Raw genomic sequence first — 13,406 nt, forward strand, 5'->3', positions numbered from 1 at the left:
GATTTGTGTCCTATTCTTATCTTAGTAAATGAAAACTTGTGGATTTTGCGTTCATCGCTCTTTAAACATTGTTAAAATCATTCGAAAATTAGTCAATTAATTGTAGTCATTCATTTAGGTGACAACATTATTCTTTCAAAAGAACATTATTTTCGCCCGGCCCTACCAACCCCTTTTCAGCAGGTGCATATGGGCCGAGAGAAAACTTTTTGCACCTGCTGGCTGTATGAGGGCGCTGTTTCGGAACGCCAAGTGGAATCGGTTTCACACACAAAAGAGGGCTCCCCGGAAAGTCAGCTGGGGGCGTCACTAGTTTGTATACGGAAACCATGGCATACCCCACTCAATGCAAATAATGGTGCCCACCCGAGACAGTAGCGAATCAGGCGTTGGGTCCTCCATGGTGTAACCTCCATATCTTTACAATAAACCAAATAAAGTGACCTTTCACAGTCACTTCAGACCCAAGCAGTTATAAGTGATTACTTCAGAGAGTTTCCTCTGCAACTTGAGTGATTTGATCGTCCAAAATGTCGCGATTACCGGGAGGAGGTGGGCAGCGGCACGTCGAGTATAACCTACCGGGCTCATGCTCTTCCAGCTCGGTAGGGCTTCAGTCTATCAGCCTGCCTGCGGGCAACTTACCGCACTCCCAGTCATGGACGGTGGTGCCGGAGTTTAATATGTCACTCAGACAACAGAGAGTCTTGGATCCCTTCGAGGTATGGAATGTCTTAATTTGGAAAATTGTATTCTGAAAGTGAAGGGATGTGTATTGATGTGAACAATTTAAAATTCACTCGAATGTGACTTAGATCATTATTCTTATTTAAAGTTTCACTCTTTTCCCTCGTCCATGTTTCACCATGGTTTAAAATATTTCCCTTTTTTATGTGTTAATTATACTAATACCATTTGATGGGAATTAATTTGCTCCGCCAAGTAGCAATGATTACTATGGTTTGTGCTGGTTGTAAGTGGCTCATGCAAATGATGGTACAAGACTTTCACTTAAATTTTTAATAAGGATACATGTAGCTGGCACTGTTCGCTAAATAATTGATGATTAACACTACCACCAGATGGCAACAATGCAATAAGCTGCAACTGGAATAGCAACAACAAACATTCATTGGTTACAACCAACAAAACATTTGTTGTACACCAACAACGACAACTTTGAAGTTTGGAACTTTTGGACCTTTGTGAAGAAATATTTCATAAGAAATATATTAAATGAAGATTTGTGTCGAGTTTTTGCTGAAAGGCCACAAATTTGTGTAACAAAAGTGTCTTTTTGCATTCATATTTTCTTGCAATTTCGATGACCATTTAGGCGCAATTTTTCATTTATGATAGGGATACACTGAGTGAGCATACTTAAACAGCCAATAAAGGATGATCTCAAATATTATAGATACTACTGTTTTCTAACAGCTGCTGTCCATCCAGGAAACATAAAAAATATAATGAGTCTCTTACTTCACGTTAAACATGGTAAAAATGTTTTTTTTTCTCCAGACAGTCCAAGCCAAATTTCTGAAAAACATGGGGTCAAACAAGCCCGCGCGTCAAAGGAATCGTGACGTCAGTGGTGGCTATTTGGTGTGGAAATGCCAAAGCTGGAGAACTGTGTGCAAACCAATAGGGGAAATTGTCACTGGCGTTCAGGGTCACTATAATAGATAAGCTGTTTTTGACTCGCGGCTGAAAAAGCCGCGCGGCCGAGTGCATTTTTGACTTGAGTTATTTATTACTAAATGCAAATGTTGAGAGTAAAATGGTTATTAACCGGTATCTGCGATGTCTATTTGGCCATAAAAAGGTAATAGTTGACATATTGACAATATGAGGTCCTATTGAATCAACGGGTACCGGCCACTTCAGCACCTTGCAAAGTCGCCACTTACAAACTCCACACCCTGTGTAAGAAATTGGGCGCTAGTCAAAAGTTGAACATTCTAAGGAAGGTCTTTGAACTTGAGTTCCTAGAGCATTGCCAAAAATATTTGCTAAAAATATTAACAGGAGCCATTAAAGCTATTGCACACTTTCGGTAAACAGTATTGTCCAAAGGCCCACACTTCGTGTATCACAACTTCTATATCAAATAACAAACCTGTGAAAATTTAGGCTCAATCAGTCATTGGAGTCGGGAGAAAATAACGGGAAAACCCACCCTTGTTTCTTCAAGTTTCGCCGTGTCATGACATGTGTTTAAAATAAATCCGTAAATCTCGATATCGAGAATTGATGTTGTTTTAATGTTAAAGCATTTCATGAAATAATATTTCAAGAGAAGTCATTCACCATACCTTCTGTAAACCCTGTAAGTTATTTTTAAATCTGTGAACTTTTGATTTTGTTTCTGTTCCGAAAGTGTCCAATGGCTTTAACAGTAACCAGCAGTAAAGATCAGCTCCACAATTTTATTCTGCAAATCAGTAGGCCCTGCTTTCACAACTTGACTGTATTCTCCTGAAACATGCCCACCTCATTAGGTGATCTTATTTGCAGATTGGATAAGGTGAATGGGAATAATGGTCTGCATCAGTGTCTTCAGCAATGAAACTTTCAACTAAAGTTAAAAAGTATAAGATAAAATGATTTCTCATTCTTATTTTTTCTTTTCACACAGACCTGGAAATATGACGTCAAAACACAAATTTCACAGATGGCTGATAAATTGGTAAGTGTCTAACCCACCCCATTCTTTTTTTAAAGAGTATTTTGTACGTAGGCCCCTATTATGTACAAACTAATTTGAAAATAAACTGAAAATACATGTGTGCAGGATCGATTATAATTGTAAATAGCTTCTTTGAAAGTTTCTGAAAGTTCAAAGATCTATTTTATATCAGCAAGGTGGTCTAGTGTAAAAACACCAGGGCCCAATTTAATAGAGCTGCTTTTAAAAGCAGACATTATTGCTTAAACAAATTCTGCTTAGCAGAAACGAATGAGAAAAATACCAGTCACAAATTGTACACATGATTACATGGTAGTTTGGCCGGTAACCTTATTCTGGTAAGCTAAATTTTGATGCGCTTAGCTACTTTAACTGCTTTTAAAAGCAGCTCTTTGAAATTGGGCCCTGCTCTTAAATTATGCACTATAGGTTGAGGGTTCGAATCCCAACTGAGTGATTTGCCTGTGGATTGTTTTTCACAAAACTCGGGAAAGTACACAGTGCTTAATTACACCCCTTACAAATGTTCTGCCTTTTGATTGGTTTAGAGCGAGTCACCAAATAGATCTTAGTTTTACTAGAAACCACAGCATACACGTAGCAAACAAGGTACTATGGCCATAGCAACTGATGTACTATCCCCATCGCAACCAATGTACTTTACTCATAACAAAGCAGCTTCATGGTACCTCATGGACTCTTTTTACTCAAGGTTGCTTATTAAAACTATCCAGGTAAAATGGCATCCCAATGTAATTCCAGCTGTCGATTTCACCAAACTCTTTCCTAACTTAAAGTTAATCTTAGGACTTTAGGACGAGTAAAGTTCCATATCCAAAGACGTAGGACGCATTAAAAACCCCTCCTAAGTTAGGACGTGTTACTCGTTTTGTGAAATCGGCTGCTGGCATTGAAGACCTGCAAACACAGTCTTGATGCAAGTGGTTATCATTATCACTTTACTATCGTGGTTCCCCACTCAGCACTGCGCTGTTGGGCTGATCTCACCAACACATCACACACTGCAGGTTTGCGGCTTCTAGAGAACGCCCTCTATCAGTGGAACAGTCAAGATGTCTGTAGTGTTGTGTGAATAAATTGGCCCTATGGTTTTATGGTTTTACTAACTCAACAAGAGCGACTTAAACCAAGAGTAAAGCCCGGTTCGTACTTCCTGCAATGGCGAATGCGATACAAATCTGTTTGCAACAAATAATTGGCATCAATCAATGAAAATACGTCAAAATACAAATCGCATTTGCAGGAAGTATGGACCGGAAAACATGATCTTGATTTAATGCTTGCAAACTTTTTTCTTTTTAAAAGCAAGAATCATTGGATCAACACCCAGACCCCTCCACAAGACAACTCGGTCTGGATCTGACATCACAGACAAGGGAACCTGACTTTGAGAGAAGGAAAGCTGAACACATGAAGAGGCAGACTAGAACAATCACCAACTCACTTGCTTATGGTCTCGGAAGAAAATAGTCTGGCATCCTGTTGATGGGTTTGATATTGTCGTGTCAAGTTCAGGTTTCAGACACTGATGAGTAAGGGTGAGAATGGAGAAACCAGAAGTGATAAACTCCTATATGGTCGAATCAATTGAAGATCTTTAGTGAACAATTTAGTTCCAGATTGCTAAACAGGAAGCTTGTTGATAGGTTGGCCCTTCCCCTTCTCCTTCAATACCATGACTGGTACAAGCTGGAGTATGTCCCTCTCCCCCCCCCCCCAATGTTGCCTTTTGACCCTTTACACCAAATGAACGCATCAACCCTCTCCGCCATTTTGGGAATAAACTTTTCATAGGCACGTATGCAAGTGTACAGGCGTTGTGAAACAGATCCATACTCTAACCCATTCTTCCCTTGTTGTTCTAAATCACTTTGCATTTTCATTGAAAATTGGTTGAAACTTGATAAAATCACAAGGGGTAAGTAAACCTAGCAATTTGTTCAAAAATTTGCTTAAATTTGATAAAAGGACAAGGGGTAAGCTTTGCAATTTCATTGAAAATGGACCATAATTTGATAAAAAGACAATGGGTTAGCCTTGCATTTTCACTGAAAACGAGCCGAAATTTGATATAATGACAAGGTGTAAGCCTTGCATTTTCCTTAAAAATTAGCCAAAATTTGAGAAAAGGACACGGGGTAAGCCTTGCATTTTCATTGAAAATGGGTTGCAATTTGATAAAATGACAAGGGGTAAGCCTTGCATTTTCCTTAAAAATGAGCCAAAATTTGAGAAAAGGACACGGGGTAAGCCTTGCATTTTCATTGAAAATGGGTTGCAATTTGATAAAATGACAAGGGGTTAGCCTTGCATATTCATAGAAAATGGACTGTAATTTGATAAAAGGACAAGGGGTTATTTTCATTGAAAATGGGCCATAATTTGATAAAATGACAAGGTGTAAGCCGTGCATATTCTATGGAAAAGAGCCGAAATTTGATAAATGGACAAGGGGGTTAGCCGTGCATTTTCATTGAAAATGGACCGTAATTTGATAAAAGGACAAGGGGGTTAGCCTTGCATTTTCATTGAAAATGGGTTGAAATTTGATAAAATGACAAGGTGTAAGCCTTGCATATTCTATGGAAAAGAGCCGAAATTTGATAAAAGGACAAGGGGTAAGCCTTGCATTTTCATTGAAAACGGACCGTAATTTGATTAAAGGACAAGGGGTTAGCCTTGCATTTTCATTGAAAGTTTGCCAAAATTGGAAAATCATTTTCATTGAAAATGTTTACACATAATTGAATGGACATGGAGACATTCTTTTGTACAAAAGCTATTGTTTTATTAGTTGTCACAAAAGGCAGTTGCAGACGTTACTCATTCATCACATGTACCCATTTTTAATTTCATAGTTTTACCTCTTTTTACTTCTTTTTTAAATTAAAACCATACTTTATTTAATACAGAGGATTTTGTGAAGGGTTGGTTTCTGTTTTAATAAATGGCGTAAAATGTCTTGCCATAAGTTGGGTGTTGTGATTGGCTCATGATGATAAACTCAGATCCTAGTTAATGCTCATCTGCCTGCCTTTTGGGTTCTTTTAAACCCCTTGCTCCACCCCGCAACTCACGTCACAAGAAGATAGTGTTTTCCTGTAATGCAGTTGCAAGAAGGGCTTTACATGCAAGTAGAATCACAACAAACAACCCTTGGCAAAATTGTACACCATGAAAGTTAAACATAAGAATAATACTTTGTTAGAAATATTTACTGTTTCAAGACCTTTGTATCAGTTAACAACCAAACCTGTGCTATTCATGATTTGTTCCCGTGAAATACAAAATGTAAAGCAATTAACAAGGGGCTCAAGTTAAAACAGATATTTTTTGAATAATGAGCAATTATATTCCATTGCATTGATAAACTTGTTCATAGGTTTCTTTAGCATATAATGTGTGGATTTCAGCATAAAATTATATATTATGATTATAAGTTCTTTATGTATACACACACATACTGTGTCATGCACAAACATTTCAGATTTCCTTAAAGATACTGGACATTATTGGTAATTGTAAGAAACCAGTCGTCTCACTCGGTGTATCTCAACATATGCATAAAATAACAAACTTGTGAAAGTTTGAGCTCAATCGGTCGTCGAAGTTGCGAGATAATAATGGAAGAAAAAACACCCTTGTCACACAAAGTTTTGTGCTTTCAGATGCCTGATTTCAAAACCTCAAATTCTAAATCTGAGATCTTGAAATCAAATTCGTGGAAAATTACTTCTTTCTTGAAAACTACGTTACTTTAGAGGAAGCCGTTTCTCACAATGTTGTAAACTATCAACAGCTCTCCATTACTCATAACCAAGTAAGTTTTTATGCTAAAAGTTATTTTGTGTAATTACCAATAGTGTCCACTGCCTTTAACTATAAAACAAAATCAAACAAGGTGACGCTTTATTTGCAAACATACTTTCGAGAAGATTCCTTTAAGAAACCTTGACTTTTACATTAGGAACTCGGAAGGATTTTTATGGCGGACTAAACTGGCATAAAACAAAGTACCGGGGAAGCTAGATATAACACTGCAATGGCATAAAGTTCACTGGTACCCCATTACATGAGTCAAACATTAATAACAATATACCAGTCTGTGGAGGACAAGTTGCCTTTAACTGGTTTCTTTTCAACGGTAATACTATTTTTGGTAAGACACTGCTCTAGAATTGTATCGGTCATGGGTTCGAATCCAACCCGAGTAATACGCCTGTGAGTTTTGTTGACAGAGCTCGGTAAAGGACTGAGTATACAGTGCTAAATCACATTGGTGTATATGGGTAAAACCAAAATAATACTACTATTTTTATATTGACGACGTAACATTACTTAACTCTACACGGACTTGATCTTTTAGTCGTATACAAGGTGTGGGGAATAGAATATAAATTGTGTGCATTAAGCATTTGTCCTACTAATGATTGCTTGTATTTAATAAACTCCTTGCATTGGTCAATCGTTGAGGTCAAACAATGGAAGCGTGCATGATAAGTGTTCCTTTGACCTCAAAGAGGGCGCTGTTTGATATAATATGCAAGGAGTCTATTTGAGTTGACTCAAAATAATATATTTGAAATTTTGGGCTGATCAGCTTTTTAAAAATGTAACCAAGGCATTAATTTTAGGTTTTGACGTCAACGTTGGCAGAGCACAGCAATAAACCAGTAATGAGTTGTATTCAATTTTCACCTTAAAGGCAGTGGACAATATTGGTAATTGTCAAAGACTAGCCTTCACAGTTGGTGTATCTCAACATATGCATAAAATAACAAACCTCAAGTTCTAAGGTCTTGAAAATCAAATTCATGGAAAATTACTTCTTTCTCGAAAACTATGGCACTTCAGAGGGAGCCAATTCTCACAGTGTTTTGTACCATCAACCTCTCCCCATTGCTCGTAATCAAGAAAGGTTTTATGATAATAATTATTTGTATTAATTACCAATAGTGTCCACTGCCTTTAATTAAGTAAGACAAAGCCTACAGTGCTAATTATGTTGCTAAAGTACAGCAACAATGAGTTGTATTCAGTTTTGTTACCTTGGTTTAAAACCAAGTCTACAGTTTTCAAATGAGTTGTAATTTTTGTTTATCTTAATTAAGGCATCAGTCTGTTTGTGTTGTGCTAGCAACTTTGCTAAAGTACAGCAACAATGAGTTGTATTCATTTTTGTTACCTTGGTTAAAACCAAGTCTACAGTTGTTACCGAGTTATCTTAATAATTAAGACATCAATTTGTTTTGTGTTGTGCTGATAACTTTGCGCCATGTTGTTAACTTTGCCAAATCCCAACAATAACTAAAAATTAGTTGTCTAACCATAGTTTAGCACATGGCACAATATTTATCAAGCATTTAAAGGTTTGTGTACGATTGATTAATATTATTGTCAGATTACAAATAATAATTCCAATTTCAAATGAAGACGAATTCCAATTCCAGACTTTGTAGCTACTGATAGGAGTGCAGTATTTGAAATCGTACCTCACTGCGGATCTTTCTATTTATCGATGGACCCCACTTTATTATTTTGTTGAACTCAAGTATTTATACTGATTGTAAATAATGATTTGATGCACTATATTACAACTGATTTGGTATTGCTTTGTAACTTAAAAGAAATGTTGATGCATGTTTTCAATGGTCCAGCCAATGAACAAGTTGAGCCAATTTTGTGATTTGTGATTTTTGTGAATATGTTAAATAAACTCTGCTGCTTTGTATGAGTTGCACATGTAATCACTTTTGATTAAATAAGCATAGATTGATTTGCCTTTTAATTACTTTTTAAATTAATCCAACAAGTTATACATCTAAATAATTACACTTTAGCAAAATAAAAACATTAATGATCATTAATTTATATTTGCCTAGTTGTGCCAGCACAAAATACCACACAAATAAATTCCACACAAAATAATAACCCAAACACTTCATCATCAAACATTCGACACAAAATCGTCAAAGGAAGCACATGAAGGGAACAAAATATACAAGTTGATTTGATTGGCCAGTGTTCAAATCCCTAGAGTGATGTCACACCTCTGTGGAAACAACATGTTTGTCATGTAACAAAATGGCCGCATATTTCTTCTTTAGATAACACCATATCATTTGTTTGGATCAACACACGAGCAAAAAGTATGAAACACGTTGGTCACATTTCTGAACACATAAGCACAAAAGTCTAGTTTCAACTTCACGAAATTTGCAATTTTGAGCAAAGCAAATGTTGGTGCGTCTATAAACAGTTTAGGGTGTTGATGGTTTGCTTCTTAAAATCCTCCTTGCTTGATTTCTGCACAAAGCGTGAACTAGACTTAAAGACTGCGTCAAAACAAAGACTTATGACAGCTATGGGTAATTCACATTAGAGCCAAAGATGGCTCTTGCAAACATTGCGACCCCCTATTTTTTTACAACTTGGGAAACGAACAACAACTTGCCAGTCCTTCTCCAATCTTTGAATTTACAAAAATAAAACATAAACCATGGAGGTTATTATTTAACTCCGTACATAATCATGACCTTAAAACCTTATTAACAGAACATTTAAAAAAAAAAAAAAAACACAGTGCAAAATACTTGAAAGAGTTGCATTTTATGTATTTATAATAATATTAATATCAAAACCAAACTGTTGAAATCCTCACCATACTTTAGACAGTGCTTTACTCAACAAACTGTGAAGGTTGTACCGGTACATGTAATAATCAAACCACTTAGTAAACTTAATGTTTTAAATGACATAGTGCAACTTTTTCAATGTTCGAATACTTTAACCGACCCCTATGATGTAAACTTAATTTTTATGACAAAGTGACAACATTGGCAATGTTCGTAGATGAAACCCACATCACTGATCAAAGTATGCCTTTACCAAACCAAACTATACAACTTCAGGCCTCGTACTTCGAAGGCAACGAAGGTGATTGCCTCCGTGTCCCCTGGTCATTGCCTTGGTGCCCTTGAAATGCTCCAGTACAAATTTGCAATTTCCTCATAGGGTACCCTTTACCAAGAAGAAAATGTCTTGGTGCCCTTGCCCTTTCAAAAACAAAGCATACAGGCCTGCAATTTTCTTTTCAAAAAAATATTTTGTGTATTTTTTTCTGGTAATGAAACCAAGGATGCCTTATAAGTGAACTAATCACTGTAACATGCAAGCCTGAATAAACTTGTAAGCAAAGCCAGCGGAGAAGTGTTTCTTTTTTGTGGATGTGGGGATTTAAGGATGATCTTCCTTCAGTTCTAAACACTGATGTTTAAATCATTTCTTGGTGATGCTTTAAATGGTAGCTGAGAAAAAAGGATCAAACCGCTTACCAAACAATTGGACCTATAAAACAAATGCAACAAGTTGTTTTTGTGCTGAAGCTTCGACCCTAGCAAAGTCTTTTGAGAAAGACACTGATAGAGCTGAAATCTCGGGCCAGAAACAGTAACTATTAAAAGTTTAAAACGATATCATAAAGAGAGGGATTGTGATCTGTGACTTAAACATCAGACCAAGCATTTTTTTCAGTTTGTGGCACAATTTCAAGTTTACATGAATGACTTTAAGAGATTTTACAAAATGTATAAACTTTGATCAGCCATGCTAGTGTTGATTTCGTTGTGAACGTTTAAAAGTAAATCACAAATAGTCACAAAATGAATGTTACTTGTTTGGGTCCAAACAGTGCGGAGTGCATGACTTTATGTGAGACAGTACAGTGGTTTGTTTTTTTGTATCCGCTTTTGACATTAAAAACCAAACACATGTATCGTTCATTTGTTACAACAGAAAATAATTACGTATCCAAAAATATCAGACATTCAAAAAATACAAAATATACTTCACCGAAACTGTACATGGCCTTTACGTAAGTCATATCACTAGGTGTTCTCCATTATTTAATAACTGCAAATCAGTTTTGAATTTTACAAAGAAATCTTGTCTTTTTAGAGCAACATAATGTACATCGGTGTAAAAAATTATCGATTATATATGCATGATTTGTACATATACATATATTCAGGAGGGGGGGTCGTGGGGTTGGGGAAACATGGCAGACATTAGGGGGGGGGGGGGGTGGCAGGAAGGGATAGTAGTGCTTTATAATTGTCCGTTTTATACCAAACTTTTTTTGACAACTTATTGCAAGCAAACAAATGTGTACAGTCCCCAAGAATCTTTTCTTCGTGTCATCCTATATACAAAATGGATTATAAACAGTGAGTTTTGGAGACATGTGGGAATGCATAATGCTGATATTAAAGGAACACTTGTGTGAGCATACAAACGAAAGTAAAATGCATACGACATGCCCCACTTAGAAAATATCATGCACTTGGGGGGAAACTGGATCATGTCCACAATACACCACTTTTTATTTCTTTTCTAGTCTTTGGTTAACTAGTCCACTTGTCTTACTTTTTTTATTTTATGTGAAAAATATTTACCACACATTATACATTACGTTCTCATCAGCTATTTTTGTAGTAGTATTATTCCTGTTATCACGGTGTTGTTTGAAACAGGTATCTTTACATCCCGAATTAGTTTATATAAAAAATGCCAGAGACCACCAACTGTCATACCAGTTCATCTGGTCCTTTTCCACTCTTGGTTTTCTCTGAGCTGTCGGTCGATTTCCGCCCCTCCCTTGAATCTCGCTTGGCAGATTCAACTTGTGTGTCGGGGATTTCACTGCTAACAGATGGTTCCCTGCTGCTGGATAATGAAGTGTTGTCCTCCAACTTCAGGGGTGGTGTCTTACTCGGTGAATGACGCTGTCTCCTGCGAGTTCTTTTCCGATTCGGAGGAGAATTACAATCACTATCGCTAGAACTGTTTGCCACACTCCCCTTTGATGTCCTACGATGAGTCTTATTGGGGACTGCACCTCCTGATGTGAGGTTATTGGGGTTGCTTGTTGGGGTTGCTCGGGCTCCCCTTCGTACCCTCGGGTGCTGACGAACCTTACTATTTGGGTCCAAATCCCTAGACTTTTGCCTCACGGACTCATCATGTAATTGTTTGTTTCCACCGTTTGTTGAGGATCCACTATTTTTCCGCGGCCACTGCTGCATTGGTAGCTCCTCGAGTCGGGGGTTTGCGTCTGCTTCACCACTTTTAGATGAAGGGTCGGTGTTGGGATCTCGATCGGGGTGTGCCACGCCCGAGAGTGGATTAAGATGTTGAGCAGCGTCTTTACTGCTCAGACCTGTCCTGTCTTGGTCGCTGTCTGATCTAGCCACTGGGGAGTTTGTCGACAAGGAGCTCCTCGAGGCTGGACTGTGGTTATTGTTTCCATGGTCGGAATCTTGGCTCAATCTTTGCGTCTCGGCACCAATAAGATGATGAGATAAAGATGAGGATGAAGATGATCGGTCATTGTCTGAAGATGGTAGATGAATGTGAGGTACCAGACATGATACTTGATGTTGCTTCTCCCTGCTAGGTGTACTTGGATGTGGTGCTCCTATTGAAAATTATGCAAAAAAAATTATGTTAATTATAATCGTATAACTTGGATTTGAAACTTTGCACGGTGGAAATACGATATAGTACAGGTTTGCGATAACACTATGTAATCATAATCTGTATGAGAGTTGGAGTGTTTCTGAAAAGAACTGTTGGTTTCAACTTGACGATTCGATCAGTTTGCTCTGATTGTCCTCTGGAGAATCATACAACAGGTCTGATACTATTGCCCCCATGCCCCTGCTCTTTGCCTTGGTGCCCTTGAAATGCTACATGGACAATTTCCTCACAGGGTTCCTGAGAGCTGAATTGCGAAGGACGAGGCTACAACGTGTTTGAGAAGCAGGCATGCAAGGGCGCCTTTGGCTGCCAGCCACATCAACCCATTATGACCGTGGAGCACAGCCAAGAACGAAAGTGTTTGATTTTTCCAGAGGGAGGAAAACCTGATAGTCTGGAAAACCCTCGTGGCACAGCAGAGAACCAACGCACAACTCAACTCACATATGGCCCTGGCCGGGAATCCAACCGGGGTCACCTTGGTGAGAGGCCAGTGCTTTACGCACAAGCCAACCGTGCCACCCTCAAGCGTTGCAATGGCGTACTCATAATAAACAATCTTTCCATGTTCTGATGAATAAATTTGAGTATCTCCCTGATTATGGAAAAAAAATTCCCTACTATGGGGAAATTTAATTCTAAAAATCACCCAGATTGTTGGACAAAGTCCTTGATTTATTGGCACCAAACAAAACTCATCAAACCTAGACTGTTTTTGGCATCCACAGTGCATGGATTAACTGTGTCAAAGAAATTTCACACAGAAAAAACAACAAAACAACATCAGGGCCCAATTCCATGGCTCTACTTATCAGCAAGAAAAGAATTGGCACTTAAGGGAAGTCCGCTCTTGCGTCAAGCAGGGAATTTGGCTTATGCGCGTGTGTACTCCACGTTATAGGCATTCTTCGCTTACACAGCTAGCACAGAAATTTGGCGTTTGCACAGTAAGGTCGTGTCTGAAACAGCGACTTTGGCTAAAGCTGCAGCTGGATCAGTGTGTCTGCCAGTGTTACAGAACAGGCAGGCGTGTGAGTAACTGTGGTCGAAGTTGCGTTTCAGATAGGCCTAAGCAGAGAATGGTGATCGTAAGCGCAGATTTCAGGGGTAAATTAAGCAGACCCATAAAATTTGTCCCAGACCTAAAGACAGAAAGTGT

The 13,406-nt window shown here is 38.0% G+C and overlaps 2 protein-coding genes across 8 annotated transcripts in view; one reads left to right on the top strand and one right to left on the bottom strand.

The window, feature by feature from the left end:
• Positions 1-315: 315 nt before the first annotated feature.
• On the top strand, positions 316-8,457 carry LOC139944224 (uncharacterized). Its single transcript, XM_071941198.1, has 3 exons — positions 316-722; positions 2,639-2,689; positions 4,016-8,457. Exons 1-3 carry the CDS (start codon positions 531-533, stop codon positions 4,178-4,180), a joined length of 408 nt encoding a protein of 135 aa, XP_071797299.1. The 5' UTR covers positions 316-530; the 3' UTR covers positions 4,181-8,457.
• Positions 8,458-10,793: 2,336 nt separating this feature from the next.
• Positions 10,794-13,406, bottom strand: part of LOC139943847 (voltage-dependent T-type calcium channel subunit alpha-1G-like) — a 165,654-nt gene continuing 163,041 nt past the window's right edge. For all 7 annotated transcript variants that reach the window (XM_071940690.1, XM_071940688.1, XM_071940693.1 and 4 more), the window contains one exon: positions 10,794-12,185. In XM_071940690.1, the coding sequence (XP_071796791.1) occupies positions 11,296-12,185 (890 nt within the window). In that variant the 3' untranslated portion in view covers positions 10,794-11,295. The remainder of the gene's footprint in view (positions 12,186-13,406) is intronic.

This window comes from Asterias amurensis, chromosome 11 (genome assembly GCF_032118995.1).
Source record: "Asterias amurensis chromosome 11, ASM3211899v1".
NCBI lineage: Eukaryota > Metazoa > Echinodermata > Asteroidea > Forcipulatida > Asteriidae > Asterias > Asterias amurensis.

What these genes read in the sequence shown, in the direction of transcription:
- LOC139944224 (XM_071941198.1), top strand. Translation starts at nt 531, where the DNA reads ATGTCGCGATTACCGGGAGGAGGTGGGCAGCGGCACGTCGAGTATAAC. An exon ending in GAGTCTTGGATCCCTTCGAG is followed by an intron (nt 723 to 2,638) that starts GTATGGAATGTC and finishes CTTTTCACACAG; the next exon opens with ACCTGGAAATATGACGTCAA. An exon ending in CACAGATGGCTGATAAATTG is followed by an intron (nt 2,690 to 4,015) that starts GTAAGTGTCTAA and finishes TCTTTTTAAAAG; the next exon opens with CAAGAATCATTGGATCAACA.